This window comes from Paroedura picta, chromosome 15 (genome assembly GCF_049243985.1).
Source record: "Paroedura picta isolate Pp20150507F chromosome 15, Ppicta_v3.0, whole genome shotgun sequence".
Classification (NCBI taxonomy): Eukaryota; Metazoa; Chordata; class Lepidosauria; order Squamata; family Gekkonidae; genus Paroedura; species Paroedura picta.
The window spans coordinates 15,419,062-15,444,941 of record NC_135383.1 but is presented as its reverse complement, the minus strand read 5'-3'; the positions used below and the strand labels follow the sequence as shown (position 1 = coordinate 15,444,941).

The following is a 25,880-nucleotide window of genomic DNA, read 5'->3' as shown; positions in this document are numbered from 1 at the left end:
GGATTGTTTGTAAACTGCTGGGCCTAGTTCATTGATTGTTTTAAAATGTCCTGGCTTTATTAAGGTTCAGTGCGTTCTTTTTAATCATGGAACCTAGGCTGAACAGTTTTGGAGGTGGCGTGGTATAGAATCTAGCCCCTATTCATATTTCTTTTTCAGGGAGAGGGAGAAAAAAGGCTGAGTTTGTAACCAAGTTGATATTTGAGAGGTGGTGTGATGGTTAGAGAGCTAGACTCGGATTATGAGGATCTGGGTTCAAATCCCCCCCCCAGGGGTCTGTAGACAGCCATTCATTTACATTCTTATCCTAGCCTACCTCGCAGGGATGTTAAGATAAAATGGGGGCAAGCCAAACCATATAGGGTTCCTTGAAGCTAGGTTGGGATAAAAATGGACTAGATAAATCGATTGGAGTGACCAGAGAATATCCTGGATCTATTTGTCCACTCCAAACATGTGACCCGTAGCAAAATTACCGGCCTCATTCTTACCAAGGAAGTCAGATAAAATGTGGCCTGTACCAATTCAGGCTGCAGATAACAAATAAGAACATACTGGGAAAAAATATCCCTGCATGGTAAAGCTAGTGTGTCAGGCATGCTTCTCCTGGCATGCTAGCTTTTTAGGTGCAGAGAATTTGCATTCCGGCCCATTTAGACCTGTGAACTGTAGTCTGAAACGGCACAGTTTGACTAACTTGGTGTGAATAGGGTCACTGCTTGGAGATGCTGGAACTTGTCCCGACATCTTGGGCGTGCGTCGGAATTTAGCCCCAGGTTAGCACCCTGGACAAGCAACCAAACCCCTCCCGGGGGCAGCCAGAACTAGAGGAGGCGTTACTCACTAACTGCAGGGTTCCCGAGTCCCCCGAAGGCATTGCTGCTCACGGCTGCGAGACTGGTGAATGTCGCGGGCCAATTAAAAGTCTCTGAAACCAAATGGAAAGATTCTAATGGGAAGGGAGTTATCTACGGAGGAGCATTTATTCCGATGCAAGAGGCACGCGGAGGCTGAGTAGACAGCTTCAGTGTCGTTCTTGTGGAGGCGGTCCATGCTGGTTCTCGCCCTCACAGCCAACTTATTCGCCTCTTTCCAGTGCGGGGATTTTAGCAGGATAGCCAGAGGAAAGATTTAGGGCAGGGGTAGTCAAACTGCGGCCCTCCAGATGTCCATGGACTACAATTCCCAGGAGCCCCCTGCCAGCGAACGCTGGCAGGGGGCTCCTGGGAATTGTAGTCCATGGACATCTGGAGGGCCGCAGTTTGACTACCCCTGATTTAGGGTCTAGCTGTCTAACCCTAACCCTTGCACTTAGACTTTCCCGGGCTGCCTGGATCCCTTTCCCTGTATCGGCCTCATGTTGATGGAACAAGATAACGCCTGCCTCCTTCTCCCAAATCCTGGCTTTTCTCAAATTGCTGGGTTAGGGCTTTAAAAAAGTGGTGGGGGACAAGAAGCCGCCCCCCTAATTCCAAGAGTTATATGTGCGGATTGGGGAAGGATTGCTGCCTTCTCGGGAGGGGGAGGAGGCGTCTATTATCGGCCTGGCCCATTAAAGGTTGGCCATCTCCCGCGGCAATTTGTATTTATTTCTAGTTTAACTCCTCAACCGTGCCCTCCCTGCCATTGGGCTAGGGCAGGTTTGCTACCGCAGTTTAAACATCTAAAACCAAGCCTCAGTGAAATACGGGAAATTACAATACAATTTTATAGAATGCATAACGTATAAAGTGCTCTGCCATGCTGGTTCTGGGAACTGAGGCAGATGGGTGAGTGGGTGGGCAGAAGGGACGGTGTCGGTGTTTGGCTCCTGTGGCCCTACCTTGCATGCCCAGGGAAATGCCGATTGCCACTTTGGAATCAGAAGAGAATTTCTTCCAGGCCAGACTGGCCAGTGATTCTGGCTTTTTTTTTGGGGGGGGGGCATAATCTGGGCATGAAGTTGGGATCACTGTGGTGGGCAGGTAGTTGAGCATTTCCTGCATTCTGCAGGGAGTTGGGTTAGATCAGGGGTAGTCAAACTGCGGCCCTCCAGATGTCCATGGACTACAATTCCCAGGAGCCCCTGCCAGCATTTGGAGGGCCGCAGTTTGACTACCCCTGGGTTAGATGATCCTTCAAACTCTATGATTTTATGATTCCATGCTCTCAATTCCTCAAACCGCCATGATTTTGCTGGCCATTTTACCGCTAATTCAGTGGTAGTGGGCAGAGGAGGAGCCTACGGTAGGGGAATGTAGAAAAGGGAAGGAGAGGGCCCCAACTGTAGACCTGGCAGAAGAGTGCCATTTTACAGGCCCTGTGGAACCTTGACAGCTCTATCAGGGCCTGGATCTCTGGCAACTCATCTCACCAGGCAGCATCTCCCTGACATCAACTGGTGAGGTTCAGTGTGGGCAGAGGATTTGGCCCGCAGGCCTTTCAAAGGCTAGTGTGGGGAACAGGATGTGGTACTAGATGGACTTTTGGGGCTGACCCTGTTTGGCTGCACTAATTAGTCGGAGACGGGCAAATTTCTCTGAACGCTTCATCCACGAGGAGACTTCATTAAAAGACAAAGGTTGTGGTGCCCCCATAATGAGAACTTTGGTATGGGGGGGGGGGTGGAGGTGGAATTATCACTTTGTGGGGTGGGGGAAGGGGGAACTGGCTCTATGGGTTCCTTTCCTTGTAGAATTGCGTGCAGCTAACATTGGCACAGAGTGGTAAGGCAGTAGACATGCAGTCTGAAAGCTCTGCCCATGAGGCTGGGAGCTCGATCCCAGCAGCCGGCTCAAGGTTGACTCAGCCTTCCATCCTTCCGAGGTCGGTCAAATGAGTACCCAGCTTGCTGGGGGGTAAATGGTAATGACTGGGGAAGGTACTGGCAAACCACCCCGTATTGAGTCTGAAAACGCTAGAGGGCGTCACCCCAAGGGTCAGACATGACTCGGTGCTTGCACAGGGGATACCTTTACCTTTAACACATTAAAACATTAAAACAGAGTCACTGGATCCTTAATCACGTGTCTCTCAAGATATTCAACCTCTTTGGGAACGCTGGGGGGACCGATGATACCCCAGTCAGTGGTGATAGCGTCATGTCATGAGGAATGGGTTGAGGTTCTGCTCCATAGTGAGTTGTGGACAGAAACAAGAATCTCTCTCCTCCCAGCACACTTATCCACCCCTCCACCGAAATAAATAGCACAAAACACTCAAACGCAACAGTCTCAATGTCAACCACAGCTCGGGAGCTTCTACTTACCTAAATGGGCAGCTGGATTGAGGAAGTTGCTGTGATGGGGCGGAGGGCCGAAAGGGGGACCGGCGGGGTGAGCCGCACCTATCAAAACAAATTCAAAGCAAGTACCACCTGAGTAGAGGTTCTGAAACCATGTGGCATGCTCTTGGCTTCTTGGATCTTGGAACACGTTTTTATGTTTGGGTCCAACCATGGAATACTGACACGAAATCCCAAATTGCTTTTGTGGCTCTCCAAGGAAGTTAGAGGAGGTCCAACGTGGAATGGTACTGAGGAGTTAGAGATATTTTTTTTTCCTGATTGCACATGCTGGAAAAGATTCATCTTGAACTTGTGACTCTGGGGGACCAGCTGCTAATCACAGTACTGAGCTAGAGCAGGGGTAGTCAACCTGTGGTCCTCCAGATGTTCATGGACTACAATTCCCCCGAGCCCCCTGCCAGCAAATGCTGGCAGGGGGCTCTTGGGAATTGTAGTCCATGAACATCTGGAGGACCACAGGTTGTATACCCCTGAGCTAGAGGACCGATGCTCTGATTTTAGGTAGATTCACGAGAAGATCTGATGATGCTGTTCATGCCAATCAGCTCTACTCAGAAAGCCAGCTCTAAGAGTTTCAGTGTGGTGTCCTGGGCATGAATGGCAGACTCTAACCTGGAGAACTGGGTTTGATTCCCCATGCCTCCACAGGAAGCCTGCTGGGCGACCATGGGCCATCCCAGTTCTCTTAGAACTCTCTCAACCCCTCCAACCTCACGAAGTGTCTGTTGTGAGGAGAGGAAGGGAAGGCAATTGTAAGCCACTCGGACACTTAAGTGGGGTATAAAAACCAACTCTTCTTCTTCCAAGTGTCAGGCAGGAAGCACATCAGAAAATAAACAAGCTGTTTTTTCCTGCTGTACCAAATGCATCCAAGTAAAATTCTCTTGATCTGGAGAACTGGAAAGATGGTCCCAATAGGATCTCAGGCAGGCAAGAACCTTTCTTGACCAGGATTATCAGACCTTTTGACCATGTGCCAAGGAATTGTTAGGGGATCTGCTCAGGAGCTGTAAGTTTGCAGGAATTCTAAGGAAACACTATGTGAGATCCATGTTTGCTTACAAGGGGGATTTTAATAAGCAGTGCTCCAGTTTACATAACTAGCAGGCTAAGTGCCCATCTGCTAGGACTCGAAAGCAGAGATATGCAGCAAAACCTAGACCTCCAGACATGATACATGGCTCTTACTTTCCCTCCCCCCTAGCTCTGCCCCCACTTGCTCCATTTCCAAGTGAAATAGTAGATTGGGAAGGGGCACACTCACCGGCTGCGGAGAAGAGAGTTGACGGTCGGGCTAAGTCATGAGGGTGGTGAATAGCCCCAAAGAGACTGGGGCCTGGCGGCCTGCTGAGAAATTCGGGTTTCAAGCCGAAGTCCAGCTTATGTGGATCTGACTGCATCTGTTTCTGAAATGGGTAAGAACAGTGGCGTTTCAAGAAAGAGGTTTCTTAGGGAGGGAGGCTGCAGGAGAAGTGAAGAGGAGGCAATGAGAAATAACCTCTTTACGTACATTATGTAGCTTGCCTGATTAAGACTCAGAACTTTGACCCAGCTGGCTTAGTATTGTCTGCTTTGGCAGGGAAACATTCTCCAAGGGCTCGGAAAGGTCATTCCTAGCACCCGGTGCCTGAGATTCTTTGGCTGGAGATGAGAAGGTTGGACCCAGAGCCTTCTGAATGTGGAAGAGGTGCTTTATTTCTGAGCTGGATCAGCTCCCAGTGGAGCCCAGGGTTAGGCCCTGGATTGGTCCGAAACGACAGAGTGAACGGATTGGGTAAATAACAAGCGTTTTGTGTCAAGACATCCCCAGGAGGTGTAACCTCTGATTCTTGAAGAAAGCAGCATGGAGGCATTAGTGCTCTTTGACCATGCTCTTGCGCGCCACTGTACTTCGGAGAGGGGAGCACAGAGAGCAGCTTTGCCTGGCTGCTTTGCTTCGGAACAGGGAAGAGGGCAGTTGAACGTTCCTTCCTGCTTTAGGATGCTTTGGTCTGATCCTGCGTTGAGCAGGGGGTTGGACTAGAAGGCCTGTATGGCCCCTTCCAACTCTATGGTTCTATGAATCTATGATAGTAGACACTAACAGGGTGGCTAAACTGTGTCTCTCCAGATGTCCATGGACTACAATTCCCATGAGCCCCTGGCAGGGGCTCATGGGAATTGTAGTCCATGGACATCTGGAGAGGCACGGTTTAACCACCCCTGCACTAGTATGATATTTTAAAGAAACAGAATGGGACATTCCTGACAATGATAGGTGGTCAAGTTACCAGTCAAGAAACAGGTATAACAACCCCGTGCCCCTAACTAGAAAGTTACATTTAAGATACTGGAACTGAATTTCTCGGGCGATTAAGCACTGAACCAGATCTCAACACCACCTCCGCAGAGTGTGTCCGGTGAACTATATGCAGGCCTATACAGGACTGAATATCCCCGGTGACTGGTTCACATCTGTTCGACGCAGAAAGATACGGACAGTTCAATTTCCAAACACGTTCCCTGCGAGATTCACGACATCGCTAATACTCGGAACAAACCTGTGCCCTTTTGAAAATTGTAACCCTCATGGGCAGTCAGTCACCTGTGATGACTCCCATCTGTGTTTGCACTCAGGTCTCACCTTTACTTTCTGTTGATGGTGATAGATTTGCCAAGCGATGTGAACGTGCATCGCACACCACTTCCCTGGTTTCTGCAAGAGAGATAAAAAAGAAAACAAAAAACGAAAAAAGAAAAACAGACAAATGTGATGAAGCCTGCAGCACTTAGAAATGTAAAGCCCTGTGCAAACCGAGTTTCTCTGCTTTGCCTCACATTGCTGGCCAGGTGCACAGCTTCCGTGTGCTGGCCTTGATCCCTGTCTCCACATGATCACTGAGTTGTCTGCCTGGTACAAGCGCACAGAGGGAGTGCCCGTGTATAAGCTCCTTCCCCACAATCAGCAGTGATCCGTGCTGCTGATCATGGTGTGTGTGTGTGTGGTATATACAAGAACTTCCTCTACATGTTCCCACTGTACATATGACTTCACGATTGAATGGGGGCTGGGCCAGTGTGGTTGTGCCTACTCCCCTTCCCCATGCTGCGGGTCAACCCATGGATGGGTTCTCTGCCCCGGGCTTAGGTCACAGGGCGTAGGAGTGTGAAAGTGTGTAGGAGTCCATCGTGGATCAAAGGAACCGGAGAGTCTCAACTCACACCTGTCTTTGTGGAACCCCAAGGGAGCACCGTTAAGCTGGAGAAGGAACAGATTCACCACTATGCAACAGGAAGTAGAAGAACCAGACATGAACATTCATGAAGCTGGGACAGCCAGTGTGGTGGAGAGGCTGGTGGCCTCTAATCTGGAGAATCAAGTTTGATTCCCTACTCCTTCATGTGCAGACAGCTGGGTGACCTTGGACCACTCATCCAGCTCTTTTCAAGCTGTTTTTGTAGAGCAGTTCTATCAGGGCTATCTCAGCCCCACCTACTTCATGGGGTATCTGTTGTAGGGAAAGGAAGGGAAAGGTGCTTGTAAGCTGCTTTGGGGACTGAAAAGCGGGGTATAAAAACCCAGGTCTCTTCTTTGCATACTGGATCAGCCCATTGGTCCTTGAAAGTCAGTTTTGTAACGCACAGTCTCACGGGTTCACTCAGGGGGAAGGCAGGATTGTCTAGATCAGGGGTAGTCAACTTGTGGTCCTCCAGATGTCCATGAACTACAATTCCCATGAGCCTCTGCCAGCAAACGCTGGCAGGGGCTCATGGGAATTGTAGCCCATGGACATCTGGAGGACCACAGGTTGACTACCCCTGGTCTAGATAGAGCAACGCTGTCAGGTCTTGGAAGCTAAGTAGGGCTGGTATTTGGATGGGAGGCCATTGAATAAGACTGCAGAGGAAGGCACTGGCAAACCTTCTCTGCTTCTCCTTAGCCCCTGAATGTCCCTTGCTGGGTTTGCCATAAGTCAATTGCAATTTGATGACCATTACATTCTCATGGAGAAGGAGAGAGGAAGACAGAGAGAGAAAGAGAGAGAGAGAGAGAAGACAGACAAGCTTGCTTACCCTCAACATAGGCCGGAACGGGTCTGTCAACTGTGAAGAGAAAGAGAGAGATGGGGAAAAAAAAAATACATGGAAATTCAGTGTACACACCTGTCACTCATGCAGTGGCTCATCTAATTAAATCATTAGATTTCCACTGCTTCAAAGGTGGGGTGGGAATTAAAACTGTTTGCGTTTAATTTCAACTGTATGACAATTTTATTATTAAGAAAAAAGCAGATCACCCTTGCCCTGGCTTCCTCCCTCCCTCCTCCTCCTCTTAACTGACAAGCCACCAAGGAGCACCCGTGAATGGATTCTGCTTTCTTAATAAATTCATTCAGTTTTGTAAAATGGGAGCCATTTCAGTAATAAAGAGGCGTTGTCTTCTAGCTCAGCGGTCCCCAACCCCCAGTCCGGTGACCAGTACCGGTCCATAGATCAGTCGGTACCGGGCTGTGACTCCTTCCCGTCCTCCTCCCCAGCTGCTGCCTTGGGGGCTGCCCTGTCACTCTGCCGCCGGCTCACCTTTGGTGCTATCCAGTGGCTGCCATGGCTGGGGCTCCCCCTCGGCATGGCACTGCACAGCTGCTTCTGGCAGCGCCCCCCAGTGGTCGGCAGGAAGTCAGGGGCGCCGGTGGGAAAGCAAATGGAGCCGGGGCTCAGGCAGCAGTGGCGACGTCCCTCGGCAAAAGACTACCCCCCCCCGGGCCTCAGTAAAATTGTCAAGCATTGACCAGTCCCCAGTGATAAAAAGGCTGGGGACCACTGTTCTAGCTGACTCGCATAAGCTGTTGAGGACATGGAGAAAGAGACCTTGGGCCACATTTTGGAATGAACAGAAACCTGGCTGGATCACCCATGCTCAACAGTCAGCACAAGGCATGTCAAATAGTTGACTCTCTCTCTCTCTCTCTCTCTCTCTCGCCCTTTAAACAACCTCCACCTGACTTGGCTAGCCAAGGCTAGCTTGATCCTGCCAGATCTCTGAAGCTAAGCAGGGTCAGCCCTGGTTAGTACTGGGATGGGAGACCTGCAAGGAGCACCAGGGTTCTGACACAGAGGCAGTAAAGGGCTAACCACCTCTGGACCTCTTGTAGCCTTGGAAGCCCTGTGGGGCTGCCATAAGTCAGCTGTGATTTGACAGCACTCTCCATCACCAAGCAACCTGCAAGTGGCTTCATTATAGAATTGGAAAAGACAATACAGACTGGCATGGGCTGCTTGCTCTGCGATGCCTCAGCTTACTTATAAGATTTTCACACTGGAATAAATGTGGATAAAAAATATTTACACAAGACACTGGTTGGCTCCCTCCCTCCCCAACCCCCAACAGCCAGATAAATATTCAGCAAATTTTGCCTTCTTGGGGGGAGTTTGCTGGCAGGGGTTCATGGGAATTGTAGTCCATGAACACCTGGAGGACCACAGGTTGACTACCTCTGATCTAGACCCATTATTGTCCACTTTGAATGGTGGTGGTTCTCCTGGGTCCAAGGCAGAGAGCTCTCCCAGCCCTGCTTCTTGGAATATCTGTTCTCTGAAGATGCTGGAGACAGGGAAGGGCATGACCCAACAGACAGATTCTGGGCCCACTGATCTATATATTGCAGATTTCATCGTATGCAATAAGCCTACTTTGAAAGTAAAATGGGAAGAAAATCTGCATGCCTCTATCACATTGCATTGGCCAGAGGGCACTTCATCTCCAGAGGTCGTCATCTTGGAAGACTTACCCGGGGATCTTTCTGCAGGAGGGTGTGCGGGACAGCTCCGGGTCTCGCTGCAACATCGATAGGATTAGAGGTCTACAAGCGTGATTCAAAAATAAAACGTCAGTCCTGCAAACATTTGGTGCAAACTTTAAAAAGTTTTGCAACAAACAAATATTTTTAAGAAACAAAATATGGTCAGGGTAGGGGAGTGGACATACGATACACTGAATACCTTTATTGGCATAAAATATAGATCAAGTCTATATTATCCCAAGATGAACTCCTCATCTGAGGATAAGTAGATGGCTCCCAGCTACAGGGTCTTTTTGGTGGTGGCACCACTTTCCCTGGAAATGACTCCCCTGCAGAGCACCGTCTGCTACCTGGTCTCCACAACCATCAGGTGAAGTGCTTCTTTTCCTCACGATCCTTGATAGAATCATAGAATCATAGAGTTGGAAGGGGCCATGCAGGCCATCTAGTCCAACCCCCTGCTCAACGCAGGATCAGCCCTAAGCATCCTAAAGAAGCTTGAGGGCTCATGTGATGCAGTAGCTAGAGGGTTTGACTGAGATCTAGGAGGTCCAGGTTCCAATGCCCACTATGCCATGAACCTGGGCCTTGGGTCAGTCTTTCCCACTCAGCCTCACTGATCTCACACGGTCACTGTGCGGGTGAAGCAGAGTGGGCATGGAATGGTGGTGGGACTGTGATCTGCCATGGAAGCTTGCTGAGTAACTCTGGGCCTTACCTTGCAGCTATCTGCCTGAAATTTTTTTTAAATGTGAGTAAATCAAAACATTTAGCGCTAGAAACATTGTCTCTTGGCACCTAAAACTTGAAAGAACAGATGCTAGGCAATTTTTTTGCAAGGAAAGCATTCCGGAACCATGATGCCAAGTTTTTAGTCACCAGGTAACACTGAGGAAGTCCTTAGACAGGGTTTCTAGGAGAAAAGGCTGTGTAAAATGGTCCAGCCAGTATGCGTTAGAATTTTTAAACAGATCCAGATTTTGGAACCTTTCGATGGCTTCATGTCATGAATGGTTGGTTTTTGGGAAAGGAAACTACTGCAAGGTTGCTCTGTCCAAGTTGCCTCTTCTCCCTCTCAGATGAGTGTGCTCAAAGTCACGGGCAGGAGGAAGGGAGGCAGACACATAATTAAAACCACAGGACCCCCCCCCCTTTCCCCCAAAGTGCGGAGATGCAATCAAGAAAATGCTGAAAAGCATCTCTTGAGGAGTGGAGTCCTCCACAACCTTAAAACAATACCATGATTTTGCCCAAGCAAACACTTAACAGCCTGATTAACATACACCTGAGGGCCTCTGCTAATGAATGGCAATCTGCATATTTAAGACGCTTGAGCTGGAGTTGTTCAGCAGGTTCATTTAGAGATTGGACAAACTGATCTCAGAATGGCTATTTCAAAAAGTAAATTGAGAGAGAGGGGGGGGGGCTGTAATCTAGTAAAAGATAGCAGAAAGCATAGGACTGGAATTATCAGCTTGCTATTGAACTTGTAGAACTTGTAGGAGATCAGGGGGGCCTCTTCAAAAGAAGGAAAGCATCTCAAGGAACACCGTCTTGTTGTACTCTGCCCTCTTCTTCAATCTCACCTGGATGGGTGCTCTCCAACAGCCCTCGAAAGCAAAGGGCCTGTGCTTGGCCTACCCCGACCCCGGGAGATGCCCAGCTGCCGAGCCCTCTGCCCGCTCACTAAACACACCGCAAAGCTTTGGTTTACCTTGGGTTGAAACGCTCCCTGCAGCGAGCCAAAAGGACCGGTCGGAGGAATCATGGGAGGGATTCCTGACACAGCTGGAGGGTAGGAGTGGAACAACTGTTAGAAAGGAAGGGGAAAATCTAGTTAAGGATCCCAGATTATTCATCGACACAAAACCTTGCCGTTTCAGTTGAGACGTGGAGCCAAAGGCGATGGCCACTCATGGGGCAGTTTTTGCTTTGATGACCTGAGGTGGTAGAGTCAGTCTGCGCCACGGATGGCTTGCCACCACTTTGGCCCACAAGTGGGCAAACTAGAGGCTGACACGCCTGGCGGTGGCAGCGAGACACCGAAACAGACCTCTGTTTGCAGATGACAAGAAGCAATCCTGCAATGTCGCCCCCCCCCCTCCACTCCCCTCTTGCACCGTGCAAAGATAGGAAGGCTTTCCAGTTTGGAACAAACTGCAGTTTGTCATGATGTCTGAACTGGGTGAACCTACAAAGAGTGGAACTTGAGCCATGCCATCCCAAGCAGAGTTACACTAGTCCAAATCCACTGAAGTCAGTAGGCTTAGAAGGCTGCAAGCCTGCTTAGAATTGCGGTATAAACCAGGGATAGTCAACCTGTGGTCCTCCAGATGTTCATGGACTACAATTCCCATGAGCCCCTGCCAGCCAACGCTGGCAGGGGCTCATGGGAATTCTAGTCCATGAACATCTGGAGGACCACAGGTTGACTACCCCTGGTGTAAACCACGGTTTGATTTGGATTTCAGAAGCCAGCTGTTGGAATTTATGCCTTCTGGCTAGGCCAGCCTTTTTCAACCTTTGAACTGTGGAGGTACACCTGAAATCTCTTTCAGGCTTCGAGACGCCTCCCTGTCACACCCCTCCATGGAAATAAAATTAAAATATGCGAATAAAAATACAGAAACGAGGCCAAAAACCAGCCCCCTATCTCCTCACTGCCCCACGCTTTAATGCCCCATATGCAAATAAAATAAAAACCATCAAATAAAAATATGAGCTTCCATTGACAGAAGTTCAGTGCTTCAGTGATATCTCCAGCACCAAAGGTATGCTCCCTGCAGCATGAGACAACCCCCATAATGGACCAAAGAGCACAAACAAGGCACGGGGTTTGTAGGCAACAAAATCGGACCCTGATTTTTCATTTGGCCCAGTTCAGACATCCAGACAAACTACGCTTTGCTTCAAACTGGGATGTCATCGTTCTCCATGCCCAACGCGGCAAGGGGGACGAGCATGTCAGCTTGAGAGCTTCTGGCTTCCTCCTTGTCACCAACCCAGGCAGCTTCATGACCTTGGCATGCAGTCTGGAGAAGGGACGAGGCAATGGATAGTCACTGAAGGCAAAGAGATGGAAGGAAAAGATGAGCATGTGAAGAGAAGAGCTTTGCACGAGGGCAAAGAGGCAGAGAGCGGCCCTTGCATGGACTGACACACTGACAGTAATGAAGGAGGCAGATATCTTTGCAGCATAGAAAAGGAGGAGAAGCACTGGGCACCAACAATCGCACCCCCCCCCCGCCCCGTGACACTAGATGGAGTGGTTAACGGTGAGAGATTAATGCTTGTTTTGGAATGGAAAAGCTTTGCTAGCAATGGCTGCACACCTAAAGATGCTGTCCTGCCCCACTGAATTATATGGTACTTGCTTCGGATTGTTTTCAAGGATTTGGTAAACTCTCCTTTGACACAGGTGCCAATTGTAGGGGGAAAGACAAAAAAATAGGGGTGGATGTAGCCAGCTTTTTCATGTAACTTCCTGCCCCACGTGAGTTTTGTACGTGCTGGTCCCGTGACCACCAGCGTGGTCTGAGGGGGACCCTCTTCTCTCTTTTTTTAGCAGTAGAAAAGCTGATTGGATGCAACGCATTAAATTTTTTTTACTATTTTAGCGCCCTTCCTATTACTATACCATTAAACTATTACTATTATAAAAGGCATGTAAGTCGAATCATAGAATCATAAGAGTTGGCAGGGACCTCCAGGATCATCTAGTCCAATCCTCTGCCCAATGCAGGAAGTCACAACTACCTGCCAACCCACAGTGACCCCAGTTTCATGCCCCAGTCATCCCCCCTACCAAAAATCTCCATAATCTAGCTTGGCCTGGAGGAAATTCTCCTACCACCCCACAGTAGCAATTAGCAAAATAAGTGGGCTTGATTTATGTATTTCTTATTGCACATAATACATAGGGGAAAATTATCTTTGCTTATTAAGCTTAAAGGTAAAGGTAAAGGTATCCCCTGTGCAAGCACCAAGTCATGTCTGACCCTTGGGGTGACGCCCTATAGCGTTTTCTTGGCAGACTCAGTACGGGGTGGTTTGCCAGTGCCTTCCCCAGTCATTACCGTTTACCCCCCAGCAAGCTGGGTACTCATTTTACCGACCTCGGAAGGATGGAAGGCTGAGTCGACCTTGAGCCGGCTGCTGGGATTGAACTCCCAGCCTCATGGACAGACAGCTTCAGACAGCATTTCTGCTGCCTTACCACTCTGCGCCACAAGAGGCTCATTTATTAAGCTTACTAGTTTTCATTTAGACTTGTCACTTAAGACATTTATTTCCTTAAGAGTTTATGGCACCGGGGAATGCTCTGACAAGTCTTCTACTTTGTTTACCAGCATTAAAAGTTGTGAAGAAATTCTAACAGTACATCTATAGAAGGGACAGCAGAAAAAAACAGACAAGCAAAAAACCCGTAGCAATCTCCGAATAACTGTGGAATACGGAAGTCAATCTAAGGAATCCATTTCTGCACTACAGCTAACTGGATGGACGACCACTTCCTTCTGAACACTTACTTGAGAGCTAGCTCCATGGAGAATAGTAGAATTTACTGCTGAATGAACATAATTAGACTGAGATACCTTTTCCAGATTCCAAGGGAGGGAGGGAGGATTCCTCCTCATCTCAGAAGCTAGGCAGGGGCATGGATTGGGGACCACCAAGGAAGGCTCTGAAGAAGAAGGCATGCCACCTCTGCTTTCTAACATGCCTTGCTAGGGTTGCCATAAGTCAATTGTGACTTGACACACTTATGTGCATATGATAATTTTACCTTTTCCCAACTCTCAGTCACAGCAGTGATAACTCTACCTGGTAACACCTCTGAGCAAGGCAAACTTCCAGTGATGTAGAAAAAAGCAATTCCAAGATGAGCTGTGAATGAAACCCTGTATTGAGTCTGCCATGAAAACGCTGGAGGGCGTCACCCCAAGGGTCAGACATGACCCGGTGCTTGCACAGGGGGATACCTTTACCTTTCCCTTTATGTGGCGATTATGCTGTAAACAAGAAAATAGCCACCATTGTGGCTTAAATGGAGGAACACAGAGATGCCCCTTATAATCTAGGGACCTGTGGGATGTTAGAGTACACCTCTGAGCATTGTACGATTTATCATCAAGATAAATTTATCATCTAGAAATGGGAGAGGTTAAGTGTTTGTACAAGTGAAAAATTCAGATGAAAAGGATCTTGGATTTATAATCATAATCAGAACATGAGAAGGAAAATTACTTGGGGTGGCTCTTCTTATATAACTAGCAACAACTGAGCTCCAAATACCAACTAAAATCTAAGAAATCTTGCTTACTGTTGACTAGGGGTGTGCATTTGGCTAACACCACCAAAAAGATACTTGAAAAATCCCTTATTGGTAATGAAATGCACTTCAACTGTGGTTCTCCCGCAAATAGCCGAAAATACCTTATTGGTAATTTTTTTTTTGCTATTTGCTGAAGAGTCACATTGAAGTGCAATCCCTTTAAATGCCTCTGAACTCTCAGTTTGGAGAAGCCATTTAAAGAGACTATGAGCCCTTTAAATACCCTTGGAGTTCATGCATGTACTTCCACTGCAGCTTACTAAAGGCATTTAAATTTTAAAGGGAAATACTGATAGTTTGGGGATTCAATATGCCTGAACCTGAAAAATACTGTTTCTTTTCATAACCCTACTTTTGACTACATTCGCTTCCGGATTGTTTTGCCTCACTCAATTCCTTAGGAAACACAGCACATAAAGTCAAGTGTTCTGCCAGCTTCCAGCCCCTACAGATGCAGTGCCAGCCCTCCAATTGCAAAATGAGCATCTCACATCAGAGTGCTTGCACCTAACCAAAAGCTTGCCTTGATAACGTTTCTGATAATGGTCTTTAAAAGCAAATTGTATGTTGTCAGCAAATTCAGACACTTCCTTTTTGCTTTGAACCATTAAGTAAGACCCATCAGCTAATAATGTGTTTTTAATAGTATTGTCGTTTGAAATTTCAGGGCTTTTGATGTTGCAGCTTTTAGCCTAACCTAAGCACTGAATGAGAAGAAAATTGTCCAGCTACATATGTTTACAGTCCTCCAAGGCTTATGCCATGATCAGTCTGACACTTTGTTGGATATTGTATGAAGGACAACAGGAACAATTTGCAAATCGATTTCCTGGTGTGGACGAGACAGCCCAGTCGCAAACTACCGCTTAAGTGCAAGAACTCGCAATCTACAGCTCAATGTGGTTCAGCTCAAAACAAAATACAGCTCTTTAAAAAGAACATTAAGGGTATGGGAGGTAAAGGTAGGATACAGAAATAACCAATATGTGAAAAGGAATGCCAGCCCAGACTTTTAGCAAAAACTTATGCAAACAACTCTTTGCTGATCTCTTCATTGTGTTGACGTTTGATGTCGTTTCTCTCTGATCACAAAAAAATTGCTAAACTCAATGCTGCAGTGAGTGTCCAGGTGAGGGTAGGGAAGTACTATAAAAACAAATAATTGAATAAATACAATCTGCAGGATCTGTGTGTTTCTGTCAAAACAGCAAAACAAAGTGGCTTTCACTTTTTATGGATTCCACCCACAGTTTCTCCCACAGCTAAGAAGTACGGGAGCTGCTCATTCACCAAGCCTTCTGGGTGCTGTCTTCTTCTTATTGACCCTTCCCTTGCAAGTCTCACATGTGCTCCATGGAGCATGAGCATTACTGGGTGAGCAGGAGTTGCCTCTAGCAGTTCCAACAGAAGAAGCCATGCTGCGCATGGAAAAGGATGTTCACACCCACAGCTCTGCTCCCTCCACGGGAATGAATGGAGACATACAACTTCTAGAAGAAATTATCTACAAGAATGGATTTCCCTTATGGATGCAGAAATTGCTTGGGGCACAGTGAAATCTGAGGATCTGATTTTGTTGTTACCCATCCACACATTTCTAACAGAGTTGCTCTATTTGCCTTTGCTGCTAAAAAAATCAGGCTGAACTATGTAAACAAAACTGTGTTGCCTTAATCATTTTAACTCTGATTCTGATTCTGTTAGTCAATCTTAACTTTTGACGTTTTTAGAATTTATGAAGGGGGCTTCAAGTTCTAAATACAGAAACTAAAAGGACTAAACTGAAGCTATTGTACGTTGGTTAAATTTTGAGGATACAAGACTGCCTGGAAAAGGCAACAAAGCAAAGAAAAGCTGAAGATGGCAGGAAAAGAGGAAGAGCCAACAAGGGATGGAGTGACTTGATCAACGAAGCTGCGGCCTTCCGTTTGTAAGTCCTGAGCAGGTCCCATTACTGGGGCGGGGGAAGGCCATTCACAGAGGACTGCAAAATCGGACTTTTCATAATTTTTGTAACCCTTTTCAGCATTTCTGTATTTTTGGTACATCCGGAGTCTCCAAAACTAGACGTGGCCTGACTCTCAGACTCTGAGGGGCCCTGGACCTAAGCAAGTCTGCCAATGATAGGACCTTCTGGAGGTCCTCAGTTCACAAAGGTTGCTGTACTTTGGAAGTGACTCAGTGTCCCTGGGCACCCACAGACAGGGGACGTGATTTAGATCAAAAGGACATTCTGATTTGGAAAACACACACAAACAACACTGCATCTTTAACAGGAAGCCAAAAGCAAGTGGAAACATGCGATGGATATTTAAAGAGTGATGAGCAGAAGGGAATGGAAAAAAGGATGGGATGATCTGCCATTGACCGAGAGATATTCCGAACCCCGTTGCAGGAAGAAAGCAATTGTTAAAAAAACATTTTAAGGCAGTAAGAAGAACTCACACTGTGTCGGTAGAAGGGGTCAACTTTTGTTGGGTATTTGTCAAACTGTAAAAAGGATCAAAGCACAAACTCATTATTTTGCTCTCTTTTCGTTGGGACAACATTTCTTTGTTTCAGACAAAGGTTTCTGAAGGCCGCCCATCGAATGGTGGGGCACAACCAATGGAAACAGACAGAAGGTGGTTAATATGTTTCAAAACAGAGGGGTCTGAGACGAGGGGAAGCAAAGAACAAACCATCAGACCAGCCTTGGAGGGTGAAATTAGATAGGGGGGGAGAACTATCCAAAAATATTCTCCATGGTTAAAACAATTCTGGAACTGCAGGTGAAAGTAGGAGGACAAAAGGAATATACCCCGCTTTTTACTACCTGAAGGGATCCCAAAGTGGCTAATACAGTTCTTTACACTTACTTCCCACCTTTCCTGGTAGCTCTTACAAACACCTTCTCCTTCCTCTCCCCACAACAGATACTTTGTAAGGTAGGTGGGGCTGAGAAAGCTCTAACACAGGGGTAGTCAACCTGTGGTCCTCCAGATGTTCATGGACTACAATTCCCATAAGCCCCTGCCAGCAAAAGCTGGCAGGGGCTCCTGGGAATTGTAGTCCATGAACATCTGGAGGACCACAGGTTGACTACCCCTGCTCTAGCAGAACTGCTCTGCAAGAACAGCTGTAAGATAACTGTGATGAGTCCAAGGACGCCCAGCTGGCTTCATGTGGAGGAGGACTGGGGAATCAAATCTGGTTCTCCAGATTAGAGGCCGCCTCTCTTAACCACTATATCATGCTGGCTAGAAGGCAACAGCCATTGTGCTTGGGATTGCACTGCAAGACAACTACAGCTGGTGAAGTAGCTGGTATAAGTGGACCGAATTCATGAAGATCCATCTTCCAGGTTCCCCAACCGAGCAACAACAAAAGAAACCACTGTTCATCAAAGCTTTGGCTCCTGAGCTCCTTTTCAGCCAATGTGTACATATGCAGCTGTCATGTCATCAAACTCAGAAGACAACCTCTGAGATGGAAGCCATCAATTGCCAAGGACTCCCGAAAACTTTACCTTCTTTTAAAAATAAAAACAAGGGCCTAGGTCTCATAACTGCAGTAACGAGTAGGGGAATTTCATACCCTAATGTGTAGGGGAGTGTTATATAGCACTAGCCCTGGTCACAAGTCGCAACGAACATATGCACCTCCTACATGCACATCCTTACATCTTTTGGTCAGGCCCACCACCAGCTCCCTAAGATCCTGCTAACGAGAGGAGTTAGAGATTGGGCATAGGGAATTCTGCATGCAAAACCGGTGTTCACCATGCCACTTGTGCTTGGAGAGAAAAGTTTCCACAGGGTTGGACACCAACAGAGTGTGGAGGTACAACATGTACAATTATGTTCTAACAAAAGTTTGGGCCTTCTGGAAATAAGGGGGAAATGTTGCCTTTAACAAACATCTTGCAAAAGGAACAAGCAGATTAAGAGGGTATAACTATTCACAAAATACACAGGTGAGAAAGGGAGAAGAGCCTGGTTGGATTAGAACAGTGGTCCATCAAGGCCTGCATCCTGTTTCATGCAGTGGCCAAACAGGTAGTCCAGAGAGCCAACAAACATGCCAAACATATTGTCTCTTAGCCATGGTAGTCAGGAGTTGACTGTCTCCGAACACGTAATGCATGAGGAACATTCATTATAAGCCCATATCACCTCAAAATTCTTTAAGGAATCCTAGAGACTTAAAAAAACTGTCTCAAACCATGTCAGACCACCTAACTTAGGAGCAACTGATGGTAATTCTCCAAGGTTTCCAGCAGAAGTACTGTTCTCTCAGATCCTTGAAAGTGAACATGGTTGGGGATTGACCCTGCATTATGATGCATGGAATGCATAAAACTGACTCTGTAGCTCTTTCTCATAATGCCATCTTAAGCAGAATTGCACACTTCTTACAACTCACTGTCAGAAAATTACTCTCGACTAGTCCTCATCATCACCACAGTCTATGGCTGTAAGGAGAACTGTAGCTAGCTGTGCAATGGAGGTCAACAATATAATACAGCAGGGGTGGCCAAAATGTGGCTCTCCAGATGTCCATAAATTACAATTCCCATGAGCCCCTGGCAGCAGGAATTAATGGGAATGGTATTCTATGGGCATCTGAAGAGCCACAGTTGGCCACCCCTGTATTAGAGCAACAGGGTACACCTGGTCCTACATGGTTTCAATCTACTGACCTCTATGTTTTGCTCATTATGTGCAATTGGCATACAAACTTTATGAAAAAAACAGACTTATAGAAAACTTAGAGTGTGAAGCAGAAAGTAGAATTCTCCTTTCAAGATCCTGTTTACATGTTCTTGCCATGAAGGGTTGACTATCCGTTTCTTTGGTTCTGTACCTTTGTGATGCTTAATGATGTAGTAAATGTCCACAGATCTCTCTCTCTCTCATAATATCTCTTGTCCTCTGACCTTGATGGGCTGATGTCATTTAGGAATGTGTCAGAGTCCTGTTGAACTTCCAATAAAATAAGCAGACTCTTTGGTGCAAAGAAATCTCTTTATTCAAAGGAATCCCTTGCTGAAACTGATTAGCTAACAAGCTAGCATGCCTTTATGGCCCCACACAGCCTTCTCCCCAATTCCAAATACAGTGCCAGGTGCAAACGTTTCCCAAGCTGCCACATGAAGTTTCATTAGACAGTACACATTCCTAAACCACTACATCAGCCTGCTAAGGTCAGGGCACATTATGAGAGAGAGATCCGGGGACATTTATTACACCATTAATCAGGATCAAAAGAGCATCACATGACAGAGCCAAAGAAACATATAGTCAACCATTCATGGCAAAGAATATGTGAAGAGGGTCATGGCATCTCCCTGACAGGCTAGCTTTCCACAAGCAGGACTCTTGGACAAAACTGGAGAGATGCAAACACGGGAGTCCTCTACCTCCAATTCCAAGAGGGAACTTGCAGGAGGAGCCTATCATGGGCCTTTTGTTTTCTCCTGGCTCCCAGTCACAAAGACAGTCATGCACTATCTCCCAGCATGCTCTTTTCTCCCAAACATCATCTCCACTATGGACTGCAGTTATAACTTTGTAATATAAGAGAGGTGTGTTCTACTTATCCTCACATTTCTGCCTGGGGTACGCACCATGGGAGGTGCTGGCGTCGGCATGATGGCGGTGGGTGGGATAGCGTGGGGGAAAGGCGTGAAGGTGTGCTGGTGAGTGTGTTGGTGCGTGTGCTGGTGCTGGTGCTGATGCTGGTGGAATTCCGTCCTCAAGTAGGGCGGCGGGCCCAGGGAGGCACCCCGATCGGCACTCTGGGAAGCCAGAAATCTCGTGTTCAGCTCCTGCCGGAGGAGGTCTTGCTCTGGAAGGCAAAGAGAGAGACATGTCTGCTTGTAGCTTTCCTAGCATCACATGGCCTGGTGTTTAATGCAATTAAAAAAACCCACCCCTGCTGCAGTTAATGATAAAACTATGATAAAACGTATTTTAAGATAGCATTGAACAACATCAGCCCCACCCCACCCCCCTAACAAAAAACTAGCATATCGAGAAAACATTTCTTCCTGGTACACTGATAGTTTACTTCCAGGGAGTAAGGCAAGGTGCAAAAAGTCAGCTATTCTTCATACCCAAGATTTGTGCTGCATGATTTATTCAGAAATATCACATTTGGGATGCCGGAAAGCGATTCTTTCTTCCTTTGCTGTTACTTTCCCATCTCTCTCTGCTGTTCCTGACACATATCCTTTCCATCTGCCCCTTTCTCCCTTGGTCGGTCTTTGGGCCTCACAATGGAAAGCTTTCCCCTTCCGGCACGCTTCTGAATACTTACCGGAGTAAGTGCTCCCCGCAGGATGGCCCGGAACTTGCAGCGTCCCCGATGTCAGAGGAGGAGGCGGGGGCAAAGCCGTGGGAGGGGCAAACATATTGGGGTGATGGGAGTGGGCGGGAGGTTGGAGGGCAGGCGGGAAAGTATGGAGAGGGCTGTGATTCGGCAGAGACAGGGGGAAGGGGGATGCCGAGGGGGGGTGGGCGATATGTGCAGGGGGGGCCTGAGTCTTGGCAGGAGTGCTGCTTCTGCTGCTGCTGTTCACAGAAATTCGAAAAGAGGGCAGGGGGAAAAGAAAAAAACATTAGGAGAGACACACCCCTCAGTTGGGCTCCCTCGAGAACCAGCCCCAAAGCTAGATAACCCTCACTGGTACCTGGACCCTTCCAGGGCAACTTCTCTACCTTGTTCACAGACTGTGCAAAGCCCCATAACCCAATTTATTGGAATTGTTTATGTCAATTTTAACGTTATTATTATTATTATTATTATTATTATTATTATTTAATTTTTAGACCGCCCTTCTCCCAATAGGTCTCAGGGCGGTTTACAACATAAATAGTTAAAACACAATAAAATCCCCATAAAAACCCCAATTAAAAGTTACATATAACATATAGCAGCGGTGGTCACAATTCTGATCTTAGTTCAGAATTGTTGTATGGAGGGGAGGTTTATAAATCTCATATAAAAATATGAAATTATTATTACAATAAAATAATTTAATATTATAATATGGGATTATTATTATCCTGAAGCCAATATACACAAGCAACAATCAAAGCATCAAAACACAAGCATCAATCAAAGCATTAAACTACAAGCATCAATCAAAGCATCAAAACAGCAATAAAGCCCATTCTGGCTGAAGTTGAGTGTTAAGTGCCATCAAGTCACCGCTGACTTACAGCAACCCCATAGAGATTTCAAGCCAAGAGACTTAACAGAGGTGGTCTGCCATGGCTGTCCTCCGCATACCAAATGTGGAATTTCTTGGTGGGTTCCCATCCAAATTGTGAGCAAGGCCGACTCGGCTTAGCTTCCAAGATCTGAGAAGATTGGGCTAGCCTGGGTCATCCAGGTCAGCAAGGCTTCTAACCATAGGAAGTTCTGGAGAATGGAAATTGATAGAGTCTCCATAGGCAGGAAGTAGCTTGGTGGCACTTGACGTACTCAATTCATTACCACCCTTCTAGCATTCTAGCACTCTATTCTCCTGCAGATGGGAAACAGACTCAGGTGGTAAGCCTGACCACCTTTCATGGAAACATTACCCTCCCTGCCTTGGACTGTACAGATGGGAGACCTCAAAAATGCACCACAAAGGACCTCACCTCAAGCTGTTGAGGCTTAAGCTGCTGCTGTTGTACGCCGACAACTGTTGTGAAAGAGTCCTTGATGGAGGACGTAGCTGTGTGGAGGGCAGGTTTGGGTGAGCTGGCTGTCCGGGAGAGGAGGGCCGTGGTGGACGCTGGATTTGGAGAGGAGGGGCTATGGAGAGCTGGGTTTCTTGCGAGGGAGGCACCGCCTGCGGGGCTACCGATGGCGATGAACAGGGAGGCTCTGTCTGCTGGACCGCTGCGGGACTTGGAGAATACAACTTGGGTTGCGGGTCGGAACGAGGTGGGATGGTTGGCAGAGAGATTTGCGGGCAAAGGTCTTTAGGCACAGTGGGGTCAAACGATGGGTCTTTACTGGCGTCCTGGCTTTTCTCTTGACTCCTTTCTAGTCCCGATATTTTGGGGACTGCCAACGTCCTGCCATCTTGGTCCTCATTTTCTGTTAGTGTACCAACCCCCAAGTCGGTATCTGTAAAAAGGAACAACACACGTGCACATTATTGTTTCCACCATGCCAAAGACAGTGTGGCATAGACTAGGATCTCTCTACTGTGGAAGCTCATGGGGTGACCTTGGGCAGAGATGACCTTGGACACCTGTGGGAGCTCCTGAGCCGAGATGACCTTGGGTCTACACCATGAGGTTTACCTACATCACAGGGTACCGGCAAGGCCTTGCAGGTACCCCTTTACTTTTATTCTTCTTTATAAATACTTTATAAACACACCTCTTCTTTGAAATATCAATACCTACTGAATTAAACCATGCCATTCATCTCTTCTCCAATTTGCATTGCTGTTCCTGTATATTCTCATTTTGTAGGAATATGTCAACGCATTCTATGCTTTTCATCAAACTGCTACATTTTTGTCTCCCCCAGCTACTTTCCTTTCCTTTCCTTTCCTTTCCTTTCCTTTCCTTTCCTTTCCTTTCCTTTCCTTTCCTTTCCTTTCCTTTCCTTTCCTTTCCTTTCCTTTCCTTTCCTTTCCTTTCCTTTCCCCCTTTCCTTTCCTTTCCTTTCCCCCTTCCCTTCCCTTCCCTTCCAGTTTCCAGAGAGCCAGTTTGGTGTAGTGGTTAGGAGTGCGGACTTCTAATCTGGCATGCCGGGTTCGATTCTGCGCTCCCCCACATGCAACCAGCTGGGTGACCTTGGGCTCGCCACGGCACTGATAAAGCTGTTCTGACCGAGCAGTGATATCAGGGCTCTCTCAGCCTCACCCACCCCACAGGGTGTCTGTTGTGGGGAGAGGAATGTGAAGGCGACTGTAAGCCGCTTTGAGCCTCCTTCGGGTAAGGAAAAGCGGCATATAAGAACCAACTCTTCTTCTTCTTCTTCTTCTTCCCTCTTTTCTTCTATGGGCATCATCTCAAGGGGTTTCTAACTGGCAGGGATTTCTTCCTTTCTTTCCCTTAAATGTGAAATATTTCCATCTTGCTTTCTTCTGGTTGTATTTTTCCTTCTTTCCTCTTTACTTTGTTGCATTATTTGCATTCTTTATTGTATTGTATATCCCATTTCGTCTATAGCCACTGTCTTCCCTCAAAAAGTCAAGAGCAGTGATTTTTCAAAGCTGCCCCACTGCAATTTCCCCCAAGGCCTGGGCTGTCCTCAAACTTCTCTAAGACCATTTTTCCACCTTAACATATTTTCCTCCTCTGTTCACAATAATCAGTTCTATGTGTTTATTTATTGCATGAGTTCAGTAAAGACAGTAATCTCCCCTCGACATTTTCTCACAGCGCTCTGCAACCTCGGATTTCTTGCTAAGCTCTGTATGAGTTTTAGGTGAGATCTTAATCTTTACCCCACCCTCCTTCCAAGAAGTGCACTTGATCCTCTGCTCTTCTCTCTTAGCGTCACAATATACATGGCAATAATAATAATAATCTAGATGGTGTATGCGACTTCCTTTCATGCTGTTCTCATAACAACCTGACAAGGTAGGCTGCAAGAGAGCGACTGACCTAATACCAGTCAAACCGCCTTGCAGTGAGGATCTAACTACATAATTCACATTTGGCCTCTTCTTGTTACACATGCCTAGGGTTTGTGCTGTGGTCCAAAGGTATCTGTGTTCCTTGCAGGGGGGTCTACAAGATCTTGCACAGAAGTCTTTGTCAAGCCCTTGAGCCATTATGCTAAGTGACTGGCCCATGTCCAATCAGCACCTTTCAATAGAGTCAGTTTGTCTGAAGCATCTGTAATTCAGAAGGGACTCGGGAATGTAGTTCTGCAGGGGTTGGACTAAATGACCCTGGAGGTCCCTTCCAACTAATGCTTCACCTTTCTCCCCAATGGGGATCCAAAGCAGCTTACATTGTTCTCTATGTACCCAACAGGTGCTAAAAGTTACACATCAAGAAATGTTATCAGATGGAAAAGGGCTAAATGCCATAAATGGTGGTCAAATTCAGATTTGTGGCACGAGAACCTAAAGCGGAAGGTACTGAAGCCCAATGAACAGTAAAGAACACTGAAGAAACCAGATGTTAGCAGTGTAGTGATGTCACTTCCTGTGAACCCTGGAAATGATGTCACCACGTTGCCATTGTCTGGGCCTTTCTCTTCCTCTTCCATCAGTGGGGCTGACAACCCTAGGTTCATGGGTTTTTAATACTGTGGTCCATGAAAATGTGTCCCCCTGTAGTTCACATCTCTCTAAGAAAACAATCCTTACCCCCAACAATTTCTTTCTGAAATCAATCCATCATTTGGGGATAGACTGTATATAGGCACTTCAAGTTTAAGCTTCTGTGATACTCTATTGAGGACGGACTGCAAGAACAACATAAACAATCCAACAGCTGGTTTCCTAACCACAAGAGGGCAATTTCTTTCATAGGTACAAAGAGCACCTTTATTCAAACAGCACTACTTAAAAAATGGCATTCGGAGGCCTAACAGAAGCTCTTTCTAGGAGTAAGGAAAACAGAAAGAAAGAAAGAAAAAAAAAGACCACAGAAAACAACATTAACAGCAACTCTTCAGAAAGTGTATTTGTGTATTTCTGGAATGACACCCTTTCTATTCCAAGGAAGAAATAAAAAATGAGTTTCTTTATGTGAAAGAGGCACAGCGGATGGCGGAGCATCAAACTTGTTTAGCTGTTGATCTTAACTCCTTAGTATGCAAGTGACTATATGTAGAACGGTCCTGCTGAGATATTTTTTTAGGGGGGGGGGAGGAATTTCACAGAGTAGTTCAGCAATAGAATTGGCTGCCTAAGGAGGTGGTGAGCTCCCCCTCACTGGCAGTCTTCAAGCAGTGGCTGCACAGATACTTCTCACGGATGCTTGAGGCTGATCCTGCATTGAACAGGGAGTTGGACTAGATGGCCTATCTGGCCCCTTCCAACTCTATGATCATATGACGTGATGGTACTTTCGACCACTGCTCAAAATGGGCATTTGAACCTGCACCTCCCAGATCTAAGTCAGACACTCAAACCATTGCACCACACCGGCTCCATGAAAAACAGAATGCTGGATTTTATGGACTGAACCGGCAAGGCTGCTGGGAAGAAATATATAAATCTGTAATTAACATAAATGAACCTGCCTCATTCTAAGACCATGGGTCCATCAAGGTCGGTATTGTCTTCTATGATTGGCTGTGGGTGCCCACGTTTTTTGGCAGAAGTCTTTCACATCACCTGCTTCTGACTGGAGATGCTGGGGATTGAACCTGGGATTCTGCATGCCAAAAGGACGCTCTACCATGGAGCACAACTACTGAAGGCCACAGGAAAGAATGTGGCTTGGCTCCAACTATTGCAGATGGAAGGATCTCTCTCCACAGACCCTACCTGTCTCCCCTCCCCACCTGCCCTTTCCAAATGCCA

General features: G+C 46.9%; 1 protein-coding gene across 8 annotated transcripts in view; it reads right to left on the bottom strand.

Moving 5' to 3' along the window:
• AUTS2 (activator of transcription and developmental regulator AUTS2) overlaps nt 1-25,880 on the bottom strand; it is a 675,677-nt gene that overhangs the window by 13,603 nt on the left and 636,194 nt on the right. For 5 of the 8 annotated variants that reach the window (XM_077312658.1, XM_077312655.1, XM_077312661.1 and 2 more), the window contains 11 exons: nt 22,033-22,507; nt 20,702-20,955; nt 19,989-20,230; nt 16,847-16,891; nt 10,781-10,876; nt 9,055-9,126; nt 7,340-7,369; nt 5,910-5,981; nt 4,551-4,692; nt 3,248-3,325; nt 845-928 (listed from right to left, as the gene is read on the bottom strand). In XM_077312658.1, coding sequence (XP_077168773.1) covers nt 845-928; nt 3,248-3,325; nt 4,551-4,692; nt 5,910-5,981; nt 7,340-7,369; nt 9,055-9,126; nt 10,781-10,876; nt 16,847-16,891; nt 19,989-20,230; nt 20,702-20,955; nt 22,033-22,507 — 1,590 coding nt within the window. The remainder of the gene's footprint in view (nt 1-844; nt 929-3,247; nt 3,326-4,550; nt 4,693-5,909; nt 5,982-7,339; nt 7,370-9,054; nt 9,127-10,780; nt 10,877-16,846; nt 16,892-19,988; nt 20,231-20,701; nt 20,956-22,032; nt 22,508-25,880) is intronic. The other 3 variants (XM_077312657.1, XM_077312656.1, XM_077312660.1) reach the window with 3 other exon arrangements.